Raw genomic sequence first — 18,870 nt, 5'->3', positions numbered from 1 at the left:
AATCATTAGTTCGATTCCCGGCCAGGGCACACAGAGGAAGCGCCCTTCTGCTTCTCCACCCCTCCCCCTCTCCTTCCTCTCTGTCTCTCTCTTCCCCTCCCGCAGCCAAGGCTCCATTGGAGCAAAGATGGCCCGGTCGCTGGGGATGGCTCCTCGGCCTCTGCCCCAGGCGCTAGAGTGGCTCTGGTCCCAACAGAGTGACGCCCCGGAGGGGCAGAGCATCGCCCCCTGGTGGGCAGAGCGTCACCCCCTGGTGGGCGTGCCCGGTGGATCCCGGTCGGGCGCATGCGGGAGTCTGTCTGACTGTCTCTCCCCGTTTCTAGCTTCAGAAAAATACAAAAAAAATGATTAGTAGTAGTAGACTATGGTAATCTCTACCACTTATTAGGAAGTTTTACACAGTTCCAAATAAACTAACTGTAGGCCTAATAAAGTGGTTAGAATAACTCATGAACAACCTTTAAATTTCCCTGAATCATGTTTTTAAAAATTTAACATGACCTTAAAAGAAAAAAATAATTTTAAGTTTAAAATATGTTACAAATTAAAACAATTTAGCCTTGATTGGAAACTACATAAAGTTTTGAATTAAAAAAAAAACAACTAATAATTAATTTTAAGAAACCAATCAAATAGTATACATCAGCAGTCCCCAACCCCTGGGACGTGGACCGGTACCGGTCCGTGGGCCATTTGGTACCAGTCCGCAGAGAAAGAATAAATAACTTATATTATTTCCATTTTATTTATATTTAAGTCTGAACTATGTTTTATTTTTAAAAAATGACCAGATTCCCTGTTACATCCATCTAAAACTTGCTCTTTTTTTTTGTTTGTTTGTTTTGTATTTTTCTGAAGCTGGAAACGGGGATAGACAGTCAGACAGACTCCCGCATGCGCCCGACCGGGATCCACCCGGCACGCCCACCAGGGGGCGACGCTCTGCCCACCAGGGGGCGATGCTCTGCCCCTCCGGGGGGGGGGGGGGGGTCGCTCTGCCGCGACCAGAGCCGCTCTAGCGCCTGGGGCAGAGGCCAAGGAGCCATCCCCAGCGCCCGGGCCATCTTTGCTCCAATGGAGCCTTGGCTGCGGGAGGGGAAGAGAGAGACAGAGAGGAAGGGGGGGGCGTGGAGAAGCAAATGGGCGCTTCTCCTGTGTGCCCTGGCCGGGAATCGAACCTGGGTCCCCCGCACGCCAGGCCGACGCTCTATCGCTGAGCCAACCGGCCAGGGCCTAAAACTCACTCTTGATGCTTGTCTCGGTCACGTGATACATTTATCCATCCCACCCTAAAGGCCGGTCCGTGAAAATATTTTCTGACATTAAACTGGTCCGTGGCCCAAAAAAAATTGGGGACCACTGGTCTACATTAGTTTCCATAAGCTCCTGATCCAGTATTTTTTATTTGTTGCAGGAAAACATTGCTGATGTCATTATTTGATGCGAAACTCTTCAAAATAAATCACACAAGGTTGTAATGGTATAAATGTATTAGCTGTCCCATTAAAAAATAATTACCTTTTTTAAAAAATGGTTAATGATATAAAATTTGAGCCCTTGATCCACCACTACTGTATCTAATTTGTGGCAGGGGTGTGGGTCGGAGAGGAGGAAGAGAGACACTCTTTCCCAAATGATTTTGTTAAGCAACTAAAAATAAGGGGAAATAATGAGGCATGTGCAAATGACCATAACTTTCATTTTAAAAAAAATTGTCTGAAAAAACTGCTTAGGCAAGTTTTCAAGTTGGTCCAAAGAATAACAGTCCCATCTGCCATGACCTACTCGTCTGACCTGTGGTGACAGTGGATAAAGCGTTGATCTGCCACAACCTACTCTATCAATTAGGATCAGTTTCAGAGAGACACAGACAACAAACAGTATGGTGATAGCCAGAGGGAAAGGAAAGTGGGAGCTAGGGGGAGGTGGGCAAAGGGGGAAGAATGCGGACAGAAAGACTCTTTGATTGGGGTGCTGGATGCACACTGCAGTGTGCAGATAATGCCACAGAGATGGGCACAGTCAACCAGGGAGGTGGCACACAACGTTTGTGACTTTTTAATCTATAAGGTACTTTGAGCTTCCTCAAGAAAGACCCTCTGAAAATATAAAGTTCCTTATCACTTTACCTCAGAAGTTAAAACTAAACTTTAAATTGCTAAGAGGTTCTAAAAGGTGAGTATGTTGGGAATTTGTCGTTTTGTTTCAAAAACTTATCTTGAATAAAATAATAGTTACTATCAGTGGAATTGTATTAATTGGGCCTTGAAAACCTTATTGGTTCATAAAAAAAGTTCCATCTTTTTTTAGTGATCATCATTACTCCTAGGTCAGAATGAAATTACTATTTATATATAAAAGTATTTTCATGTAACATTTTTAGAAATAAAGTAAACATTGATAACTCTTTATTTATAGTTTAATTTTGCTATCAACATGTACTTTTCTGTGTTCTATATACCACAGGAATATTCTCAAAACAGCTTGTAGTTAGCATCACATAAAGTTCTATCATCTGCTCAAACTTTTACTTTTTGGTTTTAATTCAAGCTCTCTCTTAAGACTTTGAGAAAGGGAATAGTTTACCTGTTGTTACATGTCTATAATTGAAATTATGCTTTTCCCTAACATGGTCATATTGTACCATACTTCATATATTCCTGGAGAGGTCAAGGGGGTCGAAGGAGATATGAACCAATATTTACACAGAGCAAGAGCAAAACCTTTAACATCCTGCAATAGTGCCTTAAGAAACTTCAAATTAAATATCATTTCATTTAATTCTCAGTGCAACTCCATTAAGTAAATATTATATATAGTTATCATTATGTGTATTCTCAAATGTGGCAACAAGCTTGGATGCTAAAATACTTGTAATTAACAAGTAGGAACAAAAGGATTTGAACACACTTTCTGGCTCTAAAATCTTGGTGTTTTTTTCTTGGTGGCTTCTGTAGTTTACTTTCTTGGTATTTTTTGCTTGCACTTTGATATTTTGAAAGAGATAAAAAAAAAAAAAACAAGAAGCTGTAGGCCTTACTTCTGGTGCTGCCCAGCTTATCTTTGTATTTAACGATTAACTTTCTCTGGCAACAGCAGGCACCATCTTGACACTTCCCCATTTCTCACTGCTGTTAAAAGCTGATAATACACTTGAACTGCCTACACCACAAAAACATATTGCTTTATTTAAAACTGCAATGTTATACTTATTTTAAATCCAAGCTCTATGAGCTTGGAGATGTCTCAGGACTACAAGTTTGAAAACTTACATTGATCTAACACATATTCTCCCTAAACAAATAAAGAAATAAAGAAAACACAAATAATGTATTTTCACCCATCCCACCGTCCCAAGAAAGCATCATAATGGCATCTAAGAAGTGTTCACTTCCCAAGAACCCTAAGGAGCTATGACCAGATCTGCTGACCACAATTGCAGCCTGACTCACTAAAAAACTGGAAGCATGGCAGGACACTACGTAACAAACTTGAGCACTTCACTGGAAGCTAGTGAGAGAGACCAGAGCATGTGTTAAAACACATTTAAATATCTCTTAAGATTAGCATAAAACATTTGTAAATAGACCTGCAAGGTGCATGCACAAATATTAGCTATTGTTTCTTCTCTAATTCTTTTTAATTTTTTATTTATTGATTTTAGAAAGGAAAGGATAGAGAGACAGAGTGAGAGAGGGAAACATCCACTTGTTCCTCTTATTTTTGTATTCATTGGTTGATTCTTGTGTGTGCTCTGACTTGGGGTCCAACCTGCAACCTCATCGAATTGGTAGGAAACTAAAACTAACTGGGCTACCAGGATAAGGCTTTTGTTGTGATTCTTCACTACTTAGTAGCCAAGAGTAATTTTCACCTTTAAAGTTAAGTTTTTATGCCTCAAAAACACTTCAGTTTGTGCTTGAGATTCTTAAAAACATTAAAATGTTCATTAACACTCCAGTAAGTTGGTCAACTTTGTTGGAAAATACAATATATGTACCTTTCTAAATACTTTGAGTACTTAGTACTGAATTAGAAATAAAAAGCTTGAAAGTAAATTTTGTCCACAGCTGCCTCCCAAACAAATCTGCATACTTACAGAGATTATTATCCACCATCTTGAAAGATCAGAAGGAAAATAAAATTTGCCAAAAGATCGATTAATTTTTTTTATTTAACTAGGTCATTCGATGGTTGAGAGAGTAACAAACTTTTGTTGACTTTTTATTTTTTAGAATATACTCTACATCTGGATTAAAAAAGTTTTAAATAAACTTAAGACATAACAACAGTGGAACTCTTCATCATTCTATATACAACAATGATAGAATGTCAGTTAGTTCCATTTCATACATGTCCACTTTCTATTTAATGTTATTATTTCCACTGGCTGAGTGGCAAGCCTCGTACAAGCTAGCACAGTGCCAAATTACACGCAAAGGGGAGGAATAGGGGTAACATGAAAGGCATGGGTAGAATGCCACAGGACAACTATGCTGTGTAACAGAAAATCATTAATAAAGTAGTACCGGTTATCCACAATGCCGTTTGTGTTCTTATCGCAATGGAATCGCCGAAGTTTCAGAGCAAGGAGGAGATTCGAAATACACACTTAAGAAAGGGCCACTGTTACAAAAAGAAATAGTGCAAACAGGAAAACTGATGCAATCTTAGCAACGCCGCAGCCTCCACCAGCCCAAGCGCGGGGAGGCGAGAGGCTGCTGTGCGCCCCGCCTTCCCAGGCGCCCAGCTCCTCTGGGCCGCGCCCCAAGTGTGGCAACCCAGGGCCGCGCCCTAGCATGGCCTCTTCTCGGCCCTCCTCCTCCGGAAAGAACAGAAAAGAAACTTCAGGAAAGGCACAAGCTGATTGCAAGACGTCAGCTCAGTTCCATTCCCACCAAGGTAGAACACAGTTCCCAACCACCACCAACCACTAACACCACCACCACCATCACCACCACCTCCGCCGCCGCCGCCCTGCGGGAGGCAAGAAGGTCTTTGAGCAACCCCCCATTCCAGCTACCACTTTCTCTTCTCTTCTTCCAAAAGAGGCACTCTCCTCCGTGCAGCCCTGCCGCACCTCCTTCACATATTCAACCCCACAACTTTGCAGTTGGCCCGTCGCGCCCTACAGCCGGAAAGAAAACAGCTCTGAGGACAGAGAGGGTGAGAGATGGGGCAGGAAGGGTGCTGGGCAGCTGCAGGCGTCCCTCCTCAGTGACCCCAGTTGCTGAAGCCGATCTCCTGCTTGTATCTGTTGGTGAGGATGTTGGCTTTGCGCGTGAGTTTGGAGAGCACGGTGTGCAGCCCGCGCAGGTGGTAGTGAAACTGCTGTTCCAGGTCCTCCTCGCCAGCATCCGCGCTCTCCAAGTGGCTCAGGTCTACCAGGATGTCCTTGGACTTCCAGGTGCTACCTTCCTCGCTCCCTGCGGGCGGCGACGGCTGGTGCAGGACCCCCCACTCGATGTCGTTGCGGATGGACTTGAGCAGCATGTAGTGGCTGTACATGTCCCGGGAGGGCGCGAAAAAGCTGCCGTTGGCGCTGCCAGATCCAGCAGCCGGGGGCGTGCTCTCCTGGAGACAGCCGCCACTGCCGCCTACCTCCACGCCGACATCGTTATCCAGCCCGGGCTCGGCCAGGGGCACGTCGCGCAGCAGGCTGGGCACCATCACCGTCTGGTCCATGTTGTTGACCGCGCCGATGAAGCGGTTCATGGCGTTAAAGAGCGAGTGCTTCTGGTTGTAGGTGTCGCAGATTTGCATCATGGTGGCTGGGCGGATGCCAAAGCACAGGGGGACAGAATGGTCCGCTGGGGTGAAGGGTGCACGCCGGCACGAATTATCGGAAGCCCGCGCCGGGAGGCTGGCTATAGACGGAGCGGCGGGATTCCCTGGTCCTCCTCCGCCTTCTCACAGTCCGAACCTGCGGGATGAGCGGCTTCTCCTGCCTTTGGCGTCTGGAAGCTCGAGATGGCGGCGCGTGGTCCGTGGGTCGATCCCTGACCTGGTTGGGAGAGGATGGACGCAAAAAATTATTATTTACCCCGCTAGGGTGCCCGGCGTCTCCGCTGGAGCTCACCTTCCTCCACGATCACTCCTCCCCCGGGACGACGCCCCGGTGGCTCCACAGAACCTTGCTGCCCCACCTCCTCGCCAGCCGAGGGCCGCGGAGAGAAGGTAGGGGCGGCTCACTACCCTAATCTTCCTCCAAAAAGCCGAGTCCAAGTACCCACGTTGACCGGAGCAGACATGGGGCGGGGACACTAACCTCCTCTTTCGCTTCGAGAGCCCTTGCGAATGAATAGCTCAACGTCCTCGCTGCTGGTGGCCGCTACCTGTGGGAGCTGCTGTGGTCAGTGACCAGACTGTGACTGTGGGCAATGGTGGTGCCGTCGACCCCCTACCCATCCCAGGTGCTCAATTTATAGAGCCCCAGAAAGGTGTCGCCGGCGATCTGGGCCACTCCTGGTGTCTCCTCCTCCCGCCTCCTGGCAGCGCAGAGATAAAAGTCCCGAGCCAGGATGACCGGGAGTAACACTCTCCTGGCCCTTTCTACAGCGGGGGCGGGGCGCGCCGGGCCAGCTCCGCCTCTCGCCTGATACCCGGGTGGAGGGAGGGCACAGCGGAGGGGCTGGGCTGGAACAGCCGCACCCTGCCGGCGCCAAAGCAAAGCAAGCCGGTGGGGGAGGGCCGGGCACTGCGCGGGTAAAGAAAGCGCCAGAGTTGGGACTAGCCAGAGGGAGGGCTGGCGTGTCAGGGTTGGCGTGGGATGACCGAAATGCACGCGCTCTGGTTGCAAAGTAAGCCGCTCAACCCCGCGTTAATAGTGGCTGCATCCCGGAAAGTACTGTTCCGGTTTATTATTAGCTGTTGGGGAACAGGGTCCCGCAGCAGCCGCAACTCTATCCCGGGACTCTTATGTAAGAAGGGAGGCTGGGCATGTAGGATGCACGTGGACGTTTAGTGCTTCCGCTGTGGACCCGGCCGTGGCCAGCTGCTGGGGGAGGGGAGCCTACTAGTGAGGTCTCTCCCAGTCTTTCCTGTAACAGCTGCTGCCCTGGATGAAGTGACCCACCTTCGGATATGCACATTTTTCTCCAAAAGATCAAACGTGGCAATCGGAAGAAGTAACTAAATTCCTGACTTTTGTCCCAGCCCCCACTACTCAGTGATTACGGTAGTGACTGTAATCAGGCCTGGTTAAATTCTGGTGTTTGGTCTTTCATAATTTAACAGAAAAGTAGGACGACGTCCAATAATATTTGGGAGGGGGTAGTTTGAAGTGTTCCTTTACAAAGATAGTTCTTAAAAAGCAAGGTCATTTTATAGGGTCTTAAACTATGTGCCAAGTCGCTGGAATTAAATTTTAAGAACCTTGCACCTTAAATTTCATTTTGGGATATCAAACCACAGCCTGTTTTCATTTTTGTTTTATCATCTCAGTTCCCTTGCCATGTCCTTCATCTTTCAGAATTCTCCAAAAGTCCTACAAATAATTCAACAAGACTAAAGTTTCTAATTTTAAATCGTATTTTTATTTTTATTTTTTTCTAAAAACTTCAAGAGGGCTTTCACTGCAGTGTTTTCTTGCAGGACAAAAAGTGCCAAAAAGCAGAGCATATAAGAGGTTTATTCTTCCCCGCTTCCTTTCGCTTTACGATCTATATTTAAGTTTTTTTCCATGGCAGACCATCTTCCTAATTGTCTATTGAATGAAAATCTGATCGGTGCAACAAAGACTCACTTGTTGACAACAGGACACAAGTCAATGATCCCTGGAGACAAAGCCCAGTGTGGGGATACCCCCACCTTTCAGGATTTATTAGCTCTAGGTTATAGAACATGTTTTCTTGCCTATAAAATTGGGATAATGTTAACTGCTCAACCTATGTATCAGGATCTTTGGATAAATGATAAAAAAAGTAGAGCAGAAAGCTATTATACAAATTTGAAACAGTAAAATAATTTCACCCTCCTTCTTTGCACACATGGCAACTTTTTCAGCCTTAGTTTTCTTATCAAAAAAAAATGGAGCTTCTCCCATGGGCTGTGGAAAATTTTGGTTGGTGACAATTTTAAAAACATGTAAATTGTAAAACACTTTACAATGATTATTTGTATTTGCTATAGGACTTCATCATAGCCTAGAGGTGTTTATGGGAAGAATTAGAAACCTTTAAAATATGAGAAAAGTCTATGATGAGTATGACGGGCCACAGATGCCCCCCCTTCCCCTAGTACTTAGGCAGCAAGAGTACAAAGTAGACCAGGCTGATTTTAAATCTGTGTCTTGTGCGATACAAAACATTGCAGGAGAAAAACACATATCTAGTTTCCAGTAGCTGAACTTCTCATTAATTAAAACGTATTTTGTCCCCAATGACAGACCCTGTTGATATTTTAAGTACCTATGCCTCTGGATAAAAACTTGGTATTCAGATTTTAGTAATGAAATGCCAGAATCTTGCCCCTTTTCTTCCCAGCTGAAACAAAGTGTGACAATAACTCGTGGTAAACGGAAAGCAAACTGATCAAGCAAAGGGATTCTAGAAAAAAAGGTCAGCTAGGAAAAAGCCCCCCCCCCCTTCTTTTTGCCCTCCACCTCTTTCCTGATTTGTTTGTTTCCTTCCTCTGGTCTCTAGGTCACTCTCCATCCCCCAGTTTCACGACTTCAGTCCATGTTCTTTCACAATTCTTAAACACTGTAAGGGAAGATGGCTTATGCACCTGCCTACAAAACTTCCCAAACCGGGCCGCCTCAGCTTCCCGGGGTCGGCCCAATAACTTACAGCCAATGGGGTAACGCCGGAATGGAAAGGGCCTGGGGCCAGACTTGCGGGGCCCTTGGAATCACCCCACCACCGCCCCTCCGGTTCCAGCCAATCAGATGCCGTCAGACAACGTTATGCAAATAAGCCTTTGCACTCCAGCCAGTCAGGAGCCTGGGCTTCCTCTTCAAAGCGTCCTCTTTCGCCCCAGCCACGCCGGACTGGTGCCGCGTCATTGGCAACCGGCGAGCAGCCAATTTTCCTCTACAAGAGAAAAAAAAATTCCCTGGGGTCACTTAGGAGGGAAGCAAGTGGGCGTGCCCTGGGCGGGCGGGAGGTGGGCAGGCTGTCTGGTTGCCCTAGGCACTTTCTCAATTGCAGTCTAGAGCAAGCTGGAGATGCTGAACAACCTTCCCAGCCTTCCTTTGCCTCCGGAAAACAGAGGAAGTGGTGCGTTGAGCAAACATCTTTTGAGTACTTGTAGTAGGCCAGCTGGCTCAAAGCTGGGTCTCCACTTCCTTCTCAATTTGTTAAATTCTCAGTAAAAGATTTGTCAGGGGTTGGTGTGATCCACACTTCTTCGAGGTCCACAGCTCAAACTCTGGAACTCTGAAGTTCTGGTTCTTAATTCCCACTTTACCTTCTTACTTCAGCAACCAGCAAATCAAGCCTTACTGGTCCAAAAAGTGTTATTACCCCTTATACTGTGTCTTTTGGATCGTTCTAGAAATAATGGCATTTTAAATGACCAGAAATTCATGAGCAAGAATAGACTGGTCAAAGAAAGCAGATTGAAGAAATAAGAAACTTGTCCTAGAGCTGGAGGGAAAGTGATAGAGTTGTAAGATTAAAAGCTAGCCCAACTCATGATAGTGGGGCTTTTGGATTAATTGAGGCAGAGCTTAGGAGGAACCATTTCATGCAAAGTGCCCTGAACACATGACACCAGACTATCTTGTTTAAGGTCTTGTAGTCCAACCACCCAGTTGTGCTGAAATCACTCACAACATCCCCACCAAGTGGTCACCCTGGCCCACATTCTTGTAATTTCTGTTCTCCAGTATTAGTTCTCCCTCCTTGGAGCCCTCCAGGACACCATGCAGAACACCATCATGTATTTGAAGGTAGATACCATGTCCTTTGAATCCACTATTCTTCAAGCCAGTTATCCCCAGTTTCTACAGCAGTCCTTCGTGTCCTCTTTGGAGTTGTTTATCCACCCTAGTCACTGTCTTTGAAAGTAACTCCAGTTCTTTTAATAGCTACGTCCATATGCTGCAGGTTAACAAAATTTGGTGTATCCTTTATGAGCAGGGCAGATCTTTCTCGGCCAAAGTACAGAACTTTATATTTGTTTTACTTAAACTTTATCTTATTAATTTTGGCCAATTACTCCAGCCTGTTCTAATATATAGGTTCTATGTTTGTGTCCTATTGTATTTGGATCTTGCCCATACATTTGGTAACTATTCTATATATTCATCCAAGTTATTTATAATAGATAAAAGGTAGCACTGGGCAAAGGTCAATGTGCTATAGAATATTTGGAGAGTTCCTTCAGCTTGATATCAGCCTATTAATTAGCACCTTTTGGTGTATGTTGTTTCAGTTAGCTATGAATCATATTAATTGTATAATCTTCTAGCCTATATTTTTCTTCTTGATCACAGAACATTGGCAGAAACCTTGCTAAGTGCCTTGCTAAAATCCCAGGTTAATGGCCAGTTTTCCTCTTATAAAGTCAGGAAGCAGGGAATTTGTGTCATCTGCCACAGAGGAGCCACTATTACATGATACAAAAATGCAGAAATAGTATCATAATATTTTGCATTAAAATTGTGAGGGGAGTAATCTCATTTTAATTGTCAATATAAGAAACATCTTGGCCCTGGCTGGATGGCTCAGTGGTAGAACATCAGCCAGGTGTGTGAAAGCCCAGGGTTCGATTTCTGGTCAGGGCACACAGCAGAAGTTTGAATAAATTAACTAGAAACAAAAGGCGTGACAGAAAGTTAAATTGCTGGCATACAGTAAAGGATTCAGAAAACCACAAAGAAAAGACATAAAGATTTAAAGAAAATAGAGAGCATATGTTGGATATCAGAAGATAAAAATAACACCATATACACATAATTGATGTCACTGAAGTAAAGATCTCAACAAGTGAAACAGAAAAGAATTCATATATATAGAAATTTTTCCTTGATAAAACACATTCATCTGCCAATTTAATAATCACACTGTGTACTAGGTAAAATTTATTCAGAAAAGTGGACATTAAAAATCAAGCTAGTTATATTTCTTGACTTCAAGGAAGAAGAAAAAAGTATTTAAATATCCAAACAGAAAAAGAAATCACAAAAAAAGTTGGTATGAGGGGAGGGTAGAATCTAGTTTTACAGAAACATTTAATGACAGGAGACTATGGAAGTATAGGAAAAAATATGTGACTCAAGAATATTATATCAGTCAAGTAAAAAAAAAAACAACTTTCAGACATTCTCAAACATGAACTCAGAGCTTTACTTAAATAATTTTTTTTTCAGTAATAAAATTCTGCCAAAAAAATGAAACAAAGAACTAAGGAATAAGGAAACCCTGAAGAAGAGATTCATAGTGAGCTTGGATTCATTTAAATATAGAAATAAGATTAAACAGCGTGGTCATTATTGTTGAAGAACAGAATAAATCTTTTAAACACTGACCATGCAAGGACAATGCAAACAACAAAATTGGAAAATGGGGAAATAAAGAGTAGCAGAGCTAATCAACTTTTACTGCAGTCTAAATCCAAACTGTCCTATTTAAAAAATGAAGACACCAATATCTTAATTGTGCTATTTAAAAAATTAAGACAGCAAATATTTCAAAATATTCTTTCTCAATTAGAGGACTCTTTTAGGAACTAATGTATCTGTAGTAAGAAATCTCTTTTCTAAAGTTCAATATTGCTTTCACTGTTACTTCACTTACTATTCAAAATTCATGTAAATTAATTTTAGCATTTTACTTAGGCTAGCATGTATAGTAATGTTCTATTCATCTGAGTACTTAGTTCCAGTTATACAGGTGTGTTCAATTTGTGAAAATACATTAAGCTGACACTTATTTTTGAACATTTGTATTCATATATGTTATACTTGAATAATTTTTTTAAATTCCATTAATATGAAATTCTCTGTGAGAGAGATTGAGAAACAGAAATATTGAGTGAGTCAAGAGTGTGGTCCGATGATTTAGTTTGTAATTAAATGCCCTCAGTATTATTTTGATAAGAAACACTTGTGAACCCAAATATTACGTGGGAGTAGAAAAGCAGTAAGCCCTCTGAACTTTGGGGTCCTTCAGGCAGAAACTACTGTTTGGTTCTCTGCTTCTGCCAACCACAGTTAAGAAGTTTAATGTTCGGAGATTCTAAGTCTTGGTCATGGACAGATGATATTCTTGGAAACAATTTCATTAAAACAGTACTTTTCGGCCCTGACCAGTTGGCTTAATGGTAGAGCATCAACCCAGTGTGTGGAAGTCCCAGGTTTGATTCTTGGTCAGGACAAACAGGAGAAGTGATCATCTGCTTCCCCACCCCTCCCCCACCCCACCCCTCACCTCTCTCTGTCTCTCTCTCTCCCCTTCCCACAGCCGCGGCTAGATTGAGATTGATTCAAGTGTGTTGGTCCCGGGCAGGCACTGAGGATGGTTCCATGGAGCCTTCACTTCAGGCGCTAAAAAAATAACTCAGTTGCAAGCGGCCCCAGATGGGTAGAGCATCGGCCTCAACAGGGGTTGCTGGGTGGATCCCAGTTGGAGTACATATGGGAGTCTGTCTCTGTATCTCCCCTACTTTCATTAAAGAAAAAACTTAACTAAAGAAACAGCATTTTTCTATAAACCTCATAAATGCCATTTCTAAAAATACATTTCTACATCACATTTATAAATAGGCATCTGCCTCTGTTATTCTATTCTTTCTGTGAAGTCTGCACTTATTGAACCTTAAAGATAGAATAATTCATGTTAGTGGATTTCTAAGAGTTTCTAAGGTTTTTTTTTGTTTTTTTGTTTTTTTAAGATTTTATTTCTTTATTATAGAGAAGGGGTGGGGGAGGAGCAGGAAGCATCAACTCCCATATGTGCCTTGACCAGGCAAGCCCAGGGTTTTGAACCGGCAACCTCAGTATTTCCAGGTTGATGCTTTATCCACTGCGCCACCACAGGTCAGGCTCTAAGAGTTTCTTATACAGTCATCTACACCCTGAATGTGGCTAGAGAGCTATAGATATATTATTTATCTATAATATATATACTGTTTAGCACCCTCCTGTGCAAAGATTATCCTTGCAAGTTTGATCTGCAAAAATTGAATTTTAGATCAGCATTGGCTTTAAGTAGTCCAAAATCTAAGTGTGCACACATTCAATGTCACTTTTTCTAAATGGTTTCACAATTAGTAGAAACTTGGAAATAAACTTATGTATACCCCATTATAAACACCTTCAACTTTGTTATAATTATAATTTTATTTCTGAAAAAAATATATTCAACAAGGAAATATATGCTTTCCAACTTTAAGACCCAGGGTGTATAATTTAATTTTGTACAAAGTTGGTGATTACTTTGGCTAGAAATATGAAATGTTGTGGCATAGAGTTCAGTCAGCAATATTTGTCATAAATATTTGTTTTGGGCTACACGGTGTCGATAGAAATAACTTTCTTGGTTCATATTGGCAGGACTCAAATATCATTCCAATCCTGATTTAAACCATTAATGAATATAAGTGGAAATATTGAGGTGATTTACATAGTAATTAGATTTTGAGTTTTAGAAAGAACAACTTGATTTACTTAACAAAAGTTTGTAAGAGAAAAAAATGGAAAACATGGCTTGGTCTTAAAGTATATATATCTGTTTTAGTTTTCTTCATTAAAAGATTTTCTAAATCATTGGACCTTGGATTCAGAATCCAGAACGTTGTAAATTGAAGATTCTTGGGGGGTCTATGAAATATTAGTGTTTGTCCATTGAATACTATTATTTCACTTAGTTTCAGACAGTGCATTCGGCTTTTTTAGATCCAGGGTGTCACAAATTGGATGCCATTAGGAATGGCCAGTTCAGCTGCTTTTATAAATGTTTTCCTTGACTTACTGTAGGGACCATGCTTTTCATAATTTCAACCAATTGGTTCAAGTGCTTTATATTTCTTTATACCATTTGTAATTCCTCCATGGATGAAAAATAGAGTGCTTGGGTTATTACTACCTAACGTCTTGTTTGTTCAGAAGTCTATTTTTTATTTATTCAAGCGTAAGGTATTAATTTGTTTTTCTTGTAGAACACAACCCTCAACCTATCTTTCAGACAGAACAATCTTTTTCTACCCCACATCAAAAAGGCCAGAAATTGAAATGGGATGAATTTTTAATGGAAGTATGATGCACTCTCAAGTCTCTACCTATTTTAGAATCCTTCTGTAATCCACTCAAAAAAGTAAGCTGCACAGGAGGCCAAGTTCACCTACAATATACTGTGTAAGGTGATGTAATAAGTTAACAAAACAGGAAAAGTTAAACCTACTATACATTGCAAAGTGATTAATTTTAAAATTATGACTATTATTTAAAAGGCCATGAAAACATCTAAGTAAATGTGTGTTATAATACCAAAATTCAGTAGAAATAAGTTTTCTCTCCCATTCCATTTACTTAAGAGGGTGGGGGTGGCAGACTACATAGTGTAATGAAAAGAGCAAAGCTCTGGGGTCAGACCTGTTCCTCTATCCCACCCCAACCCCCTACTGGGTGTAAATCACCTCTCTGCCGGTTTCTAGCTGTGCACTCAAAGAAGACCTATACACCCTGTAAGCCTCAATTTCCTCACCTTGTAGACTTACTGGAAGGATTGAAGATGAGATGTGAACCTTATAGAATACCAAGCAATAAACATGTCACCTGGCTGTGACACCTTTTCACTGTATGTTTTATTAGTCTATATCATGATGCTGTATATGAGAATTGTTAATGACAATAAATATCTATATGTTTTTATAGCTCATATATCTTTTGTAATGTGAAGCATTGTTTGTGGTCTTAATTCTTTTCCATTTGCAAGATTTTGAAATACATGATGTAGTCTTTCTTTTTCTTTTTTTTTAGTGAGAGAGACAGACATACAGACAGACAGGGACAGATAGACTGGGAGGGAAAGAGATGAGAAGCATCATCTCATAGTTGCAGTGCCTTAGTTGTTCAATGATTGCTTTCTCAAATGTGCCTTGATGGGGGGGGGTGCTCCAGCTGAGCCAGCTATCATGGGGTCATATCTATGATCTCACACTCAAGCCAGGGAACTTGGGGTTTGGAACTTGAGTCCTCAGTGTCCCAGGCTGACACTCTAGCCACTGCACCACTGCCTGGTTACCTGGTCAGGCCTGCTTTTCCTTCCTTTCTTCCTTCCTTCCTTCTCTCCTTTCTTTCTTTTTTTCTTTCTTTCTTTCTCTCCCCCTCCCCCTCTCTCTGTCTCTCTCTCTTTCTCCTTCCTTCCTTCCTTCCTTCCTTCCTTCCTTCCTTCCTTCCTTCCTTCCTTCTCTTTCTTTCTCTTTCTTTCTTTCTCTTTCTCTCTTTCTCTCTCTCTTTCTCTCTCTCCTTCCTTCCTTCCTTCCTTCCTTCCTTCCTTCCTTCCTTCCTTCCTTTCCTTTCCTTTCCTTTCCTTTCCTTTCCCTTCCTTCCTTCCTTCCTTCCTTCCTTCCTTCCTTCCTTCCTTCCTTCCTTCCTTCCTTCCTTCCTTCTCTTTCTTTCTTTCTTTCTTTCTTTCTTTCTCTCTTTCTTTCTTTCTTTCTTTCTTTCTTTCTTTCTTTCTTTCTCTTCTCTCTCTCACTTTCTTTCTTTCCTTCTTTCTTTCTTCCTTCCTTCCTTCATTTTTCTTTCCCTCCCTCCCTCCTTCCTTCCTTCCTTCCTTCCTTCCTTCCTTCCTTCCTTCCTTCCTTCCTTCCTTTCCTCTTTCTTTTCTTCCTTTCTTATTTTCTTGTCAAGTATATGGGCAGTGGCTGCTGCCGTCATAGCCATACACATGTAGGTTCCCATTGGATTCGGGCAGATGGTAAAGAAGGAGTGGAACCAAAAAATGGTGGGATATTCCTTTATTAAAGTATCTCACTGGCCAATGAGCAAACAGGCAGGTAAGACCTCTTCCCTCTCTTTCAGAGCTCCCGAAGTCCTGACACATTCTCCAGTACCACAACCAGATGAATCTTCTCTGGTTTCTCTTAGAATCAAAGGTCCCACAAGCCTCAATAGGGCTCCCAAAGCCTCTCAGCTCTGGTTCCCCATCTGCACACCTTCTCTATCCCTGCCATCATGTCTTCTTCCTCAGCACTCTGCATTCTCTCTGTTCTCTCTGCAAAAACGGCTTATTTCTGCCTCCTCTCCTGATTCTCTCTTTTTAAAACTTTCTGGCACTAAAACCTTTTCTCTAGCAAACATTAACAAAATAATGACCTTTCCCAAGCAAGAAGGTAATTTGCAATTTCACAGACCACATATACCTGGCACTGCCCAGCCCCCAATGCAAACTATAAGCGAGCAAACATAAAAATCATATTTTACAAACTTATTTGACCAACATCAAGTCTTTCACTTTGCTTTCTGTTGGCACACATTTTTAAAACAATGTGCAAATTTCTAACCATATATAGTGTGAACATTTACAACACTCATGGTTTAAATTTCTCAAACTATATAGCTGAGAAAGGTGGTATTTAAATAATGAGTAATTTAGGAAGAAATAAAAAATTAAAGGAGGAATAGAAGTTAGCCATGCAGATATCTAGGGGAAAATCAGGCCAGGTAGAGAGAAAAACCAATGCAAAGGCCCTGAGGCTGAAACATGCTTGGAGTATTCAAGGAATGGCAAATAGACCAGTGTGGTGGGAGCAGATAGAGCAAGGAAGAAAGTGTTAGGTAATAAGATGAGAGAAGCAATAGGGTCACATCACATAGGGATTTGTAAGCTATTTTAAAGACTTTAACTTACTGGAGAAAGAGGTTATTACTGGAGTGTTTTGAGCAAAACTATAACATGATTTGATTTACATATAAAAGGAAACCTGTATTATTCTCTGGGTTGAGAATAGTTTCTAGAAGAGCAAGGGTTGAAGCTAAATGAGAAGTTAAGATGACACTGAAATAATCCAGGAAAGAGATTAAAGTATTTTAGAATAAAGTGGTAATGGTGAGAAGTGGTTGTGTTTTAAGTGTATTTTAAAGGTTGAGCCAGTAAAATTTGCTGATGGAGTACATTTAGGTGTGTTAGAAAGAAGATAGTCAAGAAAGACAAGTTTCTTATCCAAGCAACCAAAAAGAAAGAGCTAACACAGAACTGAGAGAGATTGATGGTATAACAGGTTTGAGTGAGAAGTTTAAAAATTCAATTTCAAACACGTTAATTTGAAGATCTCTATTAGACATCAAATAGGGACACTGCATAAGGTAGTCAGATAAAAGAGTTTGAATAACAGAATTTTTAAAGTGCTGCTTAAATTCTAATTGTCATAAATGAAGTGGATCAAAAAGGGTTTGATGATAAAAATCTACCACCAACAACAAACATTCCTGGCCCCTTCATTAGCTACACCATCTCTCTCCCTCCCCTCATAGCCTACCTTCCCCAGGTATCTACCATCACTGTCACCTCCTATTCATTCCTCAGCTCACCCCACTGTGGCTTCCAGTGCCATCACTCCACAAAAATGGCTTTTGTTGGTGCTACTAGTCACTGTCCATGGTGCAAATGCATTTTTCAGTTCTCATTAATTCTTGAGGTTTTCAACATTTGACAGCGTTGACGACATACTCATTGAAATATGCTCTTTCCTCAGCCTCCATGTTTTTCTCCTTTCTCAATCTCCATTGCTATTTTATTTTTCTCTACTCAATATTTTTTTTTATTTTTTTTTTTATTTTTTCTGAAGTTGGAAACAGGGAGGCAGTCAGACAGACTCCCTCATGCACCCGACCGGATCCACCCGGCATGCCCACCAGGGGGTGATGCTCTGCCCATCTGGGGTGTTGCTCTGTTGCAACCAGAGCCATTCTAGCTCCTGAGGCAGAGGCCACAGAGCCATCCTCAGCGCACGGGCCAACTTTGCTCCAATGGAGCCTTGGCTGCGGAAGGGGAAGAGAGAGACAGAGAGGAAGGAGAGGGGGAGGGGTGGAGAAGCAGATGGGCGCTTCTCCTGTGTGCCCTGGCCGGGAATTGAACCCGGGATTCCTGCACCCCAGGCCGATGCTCTACCACTGAGCCAACCGGCCAGGGCCATCTACCCAATCTTTAAGTGTTCAAATTTCTAAGGACTGTCTATTAGGCCATGTTCTGTTCTCACGTAATACTTTTGCCCTGACCAGTATCACTCATTCATGGTATCAACTATTATCCATATGTGGTTGACTCAAAAATATGTGTTTCTAGCCAAGACCACTCTTTTTAGCCTCTGTCCATATAGTCACCATAATTCTCCACATTGATGCCTCCCAGCCATCTCAGACTTAACATGTCCAAAACCATGCTTTCACCCCTGCCAAACTTGCTTCCCTTAAGTATCAACTTTCTCATGAAATGACACCACTATCCAGCTACTTAGTTATGGTACCTATGCCAAAAAACTTGAAAGTCATCCTGACCTGTGGTGGCGCACTGGATAATGCGTTGACCTGGAAATGCTGAGGTCGCCGGTTCGAAACCCTGGGCTTGCCTGGTCAAGGCACATATGGGAGTTGATGCTTCCAGCTCCTCCCCCCTTCTCTCTCTCTGTCTCTCTCTCTCCCTCTCTTTCTCCTCTCTAAAAATGAATAAAGAAAAAAAAACAAAACTTGAAAGTCATCTTTGACATCTCTCTCCTTCTTTCATATCCAGTTAGTCACAAAGTTCTAAACATATTTCAAACCTCTCACCTTCAACTCCTTTGTTTCGTTTTGTATCCTATTCTTGCTTTGTGTATGGCTGGATCATCCTTGTATTTCAAATCTCAACTCAGAGTGGTCTTCTTTAAATCCTCCCATCTAAAACATAGTAGTAATTTCACATCCCTGCCCTGTGGAGCTGTTTC

General features: G+C 42.2%; 1 protein-coding gene and 1 non-coding gene across 2 annotated transcripts; both read right to left on the bottom strand.

Moving 5' to 3' along the window:
* Nucleotides 1-5,072: 5,072 nt before the first annotated feature.
* Nucleotides 5,073-6,621, bottom strand: MID1IP1 (MID1 interacting protein 1). Its single transcript, XM_066357081.1, has 2 exons — nucleotides 6,269-6,621; nucleotides 5,073-6,004 (listed from the first exon to the last, which is right to left on the bottom strand). Exon 2 carries the CDS (start codon nucleotides 5,764-5,766, stop codon nucleotides 5,215-5,217), a length of 552 nt encoding a protein of 183 aa, XP_066213178.1. The 5' UTR covers nucleotides 5,767-6,004; nucleotides 6,269-6,621; the 3' UTR covers nucleotides 5,073-5,214.
* Nucleotides 6,622-18,005: 11,384 nt separating this feature from the next.
* On the bottom strand, nucleotides 18,006-18,081 carry TRNAP-GGG (transfer RNA proline (anticodon GGG)). The gene has a single exon. It is a non-coding gene; the product is annotated as a tRNA-Pro (tRNA).
* Between the last annotated feature and the right edge of the window lie 789 nt (nucleotides 18,082-18,870).

The sequence above is a fragment of the Saccopteryx leptura genome, chromosome X (genome assembly GCF_036850995.1).
Source record: "Saccopteryx leptura isolate mSacLep1 chromosome X, mSacLep1_pri_phased_curated, whole genome shotgun sequence".
Taxonomy (NCBI): Eukaryota; Metazoa; Chordata; class Mammalia; order Chiroptera; family Emballonuridae; genus Saccopteryx; species Saccopteryx leptura.
This window is presented reverse-complemented; position numbering and strand designations above follow the sequence as displayed.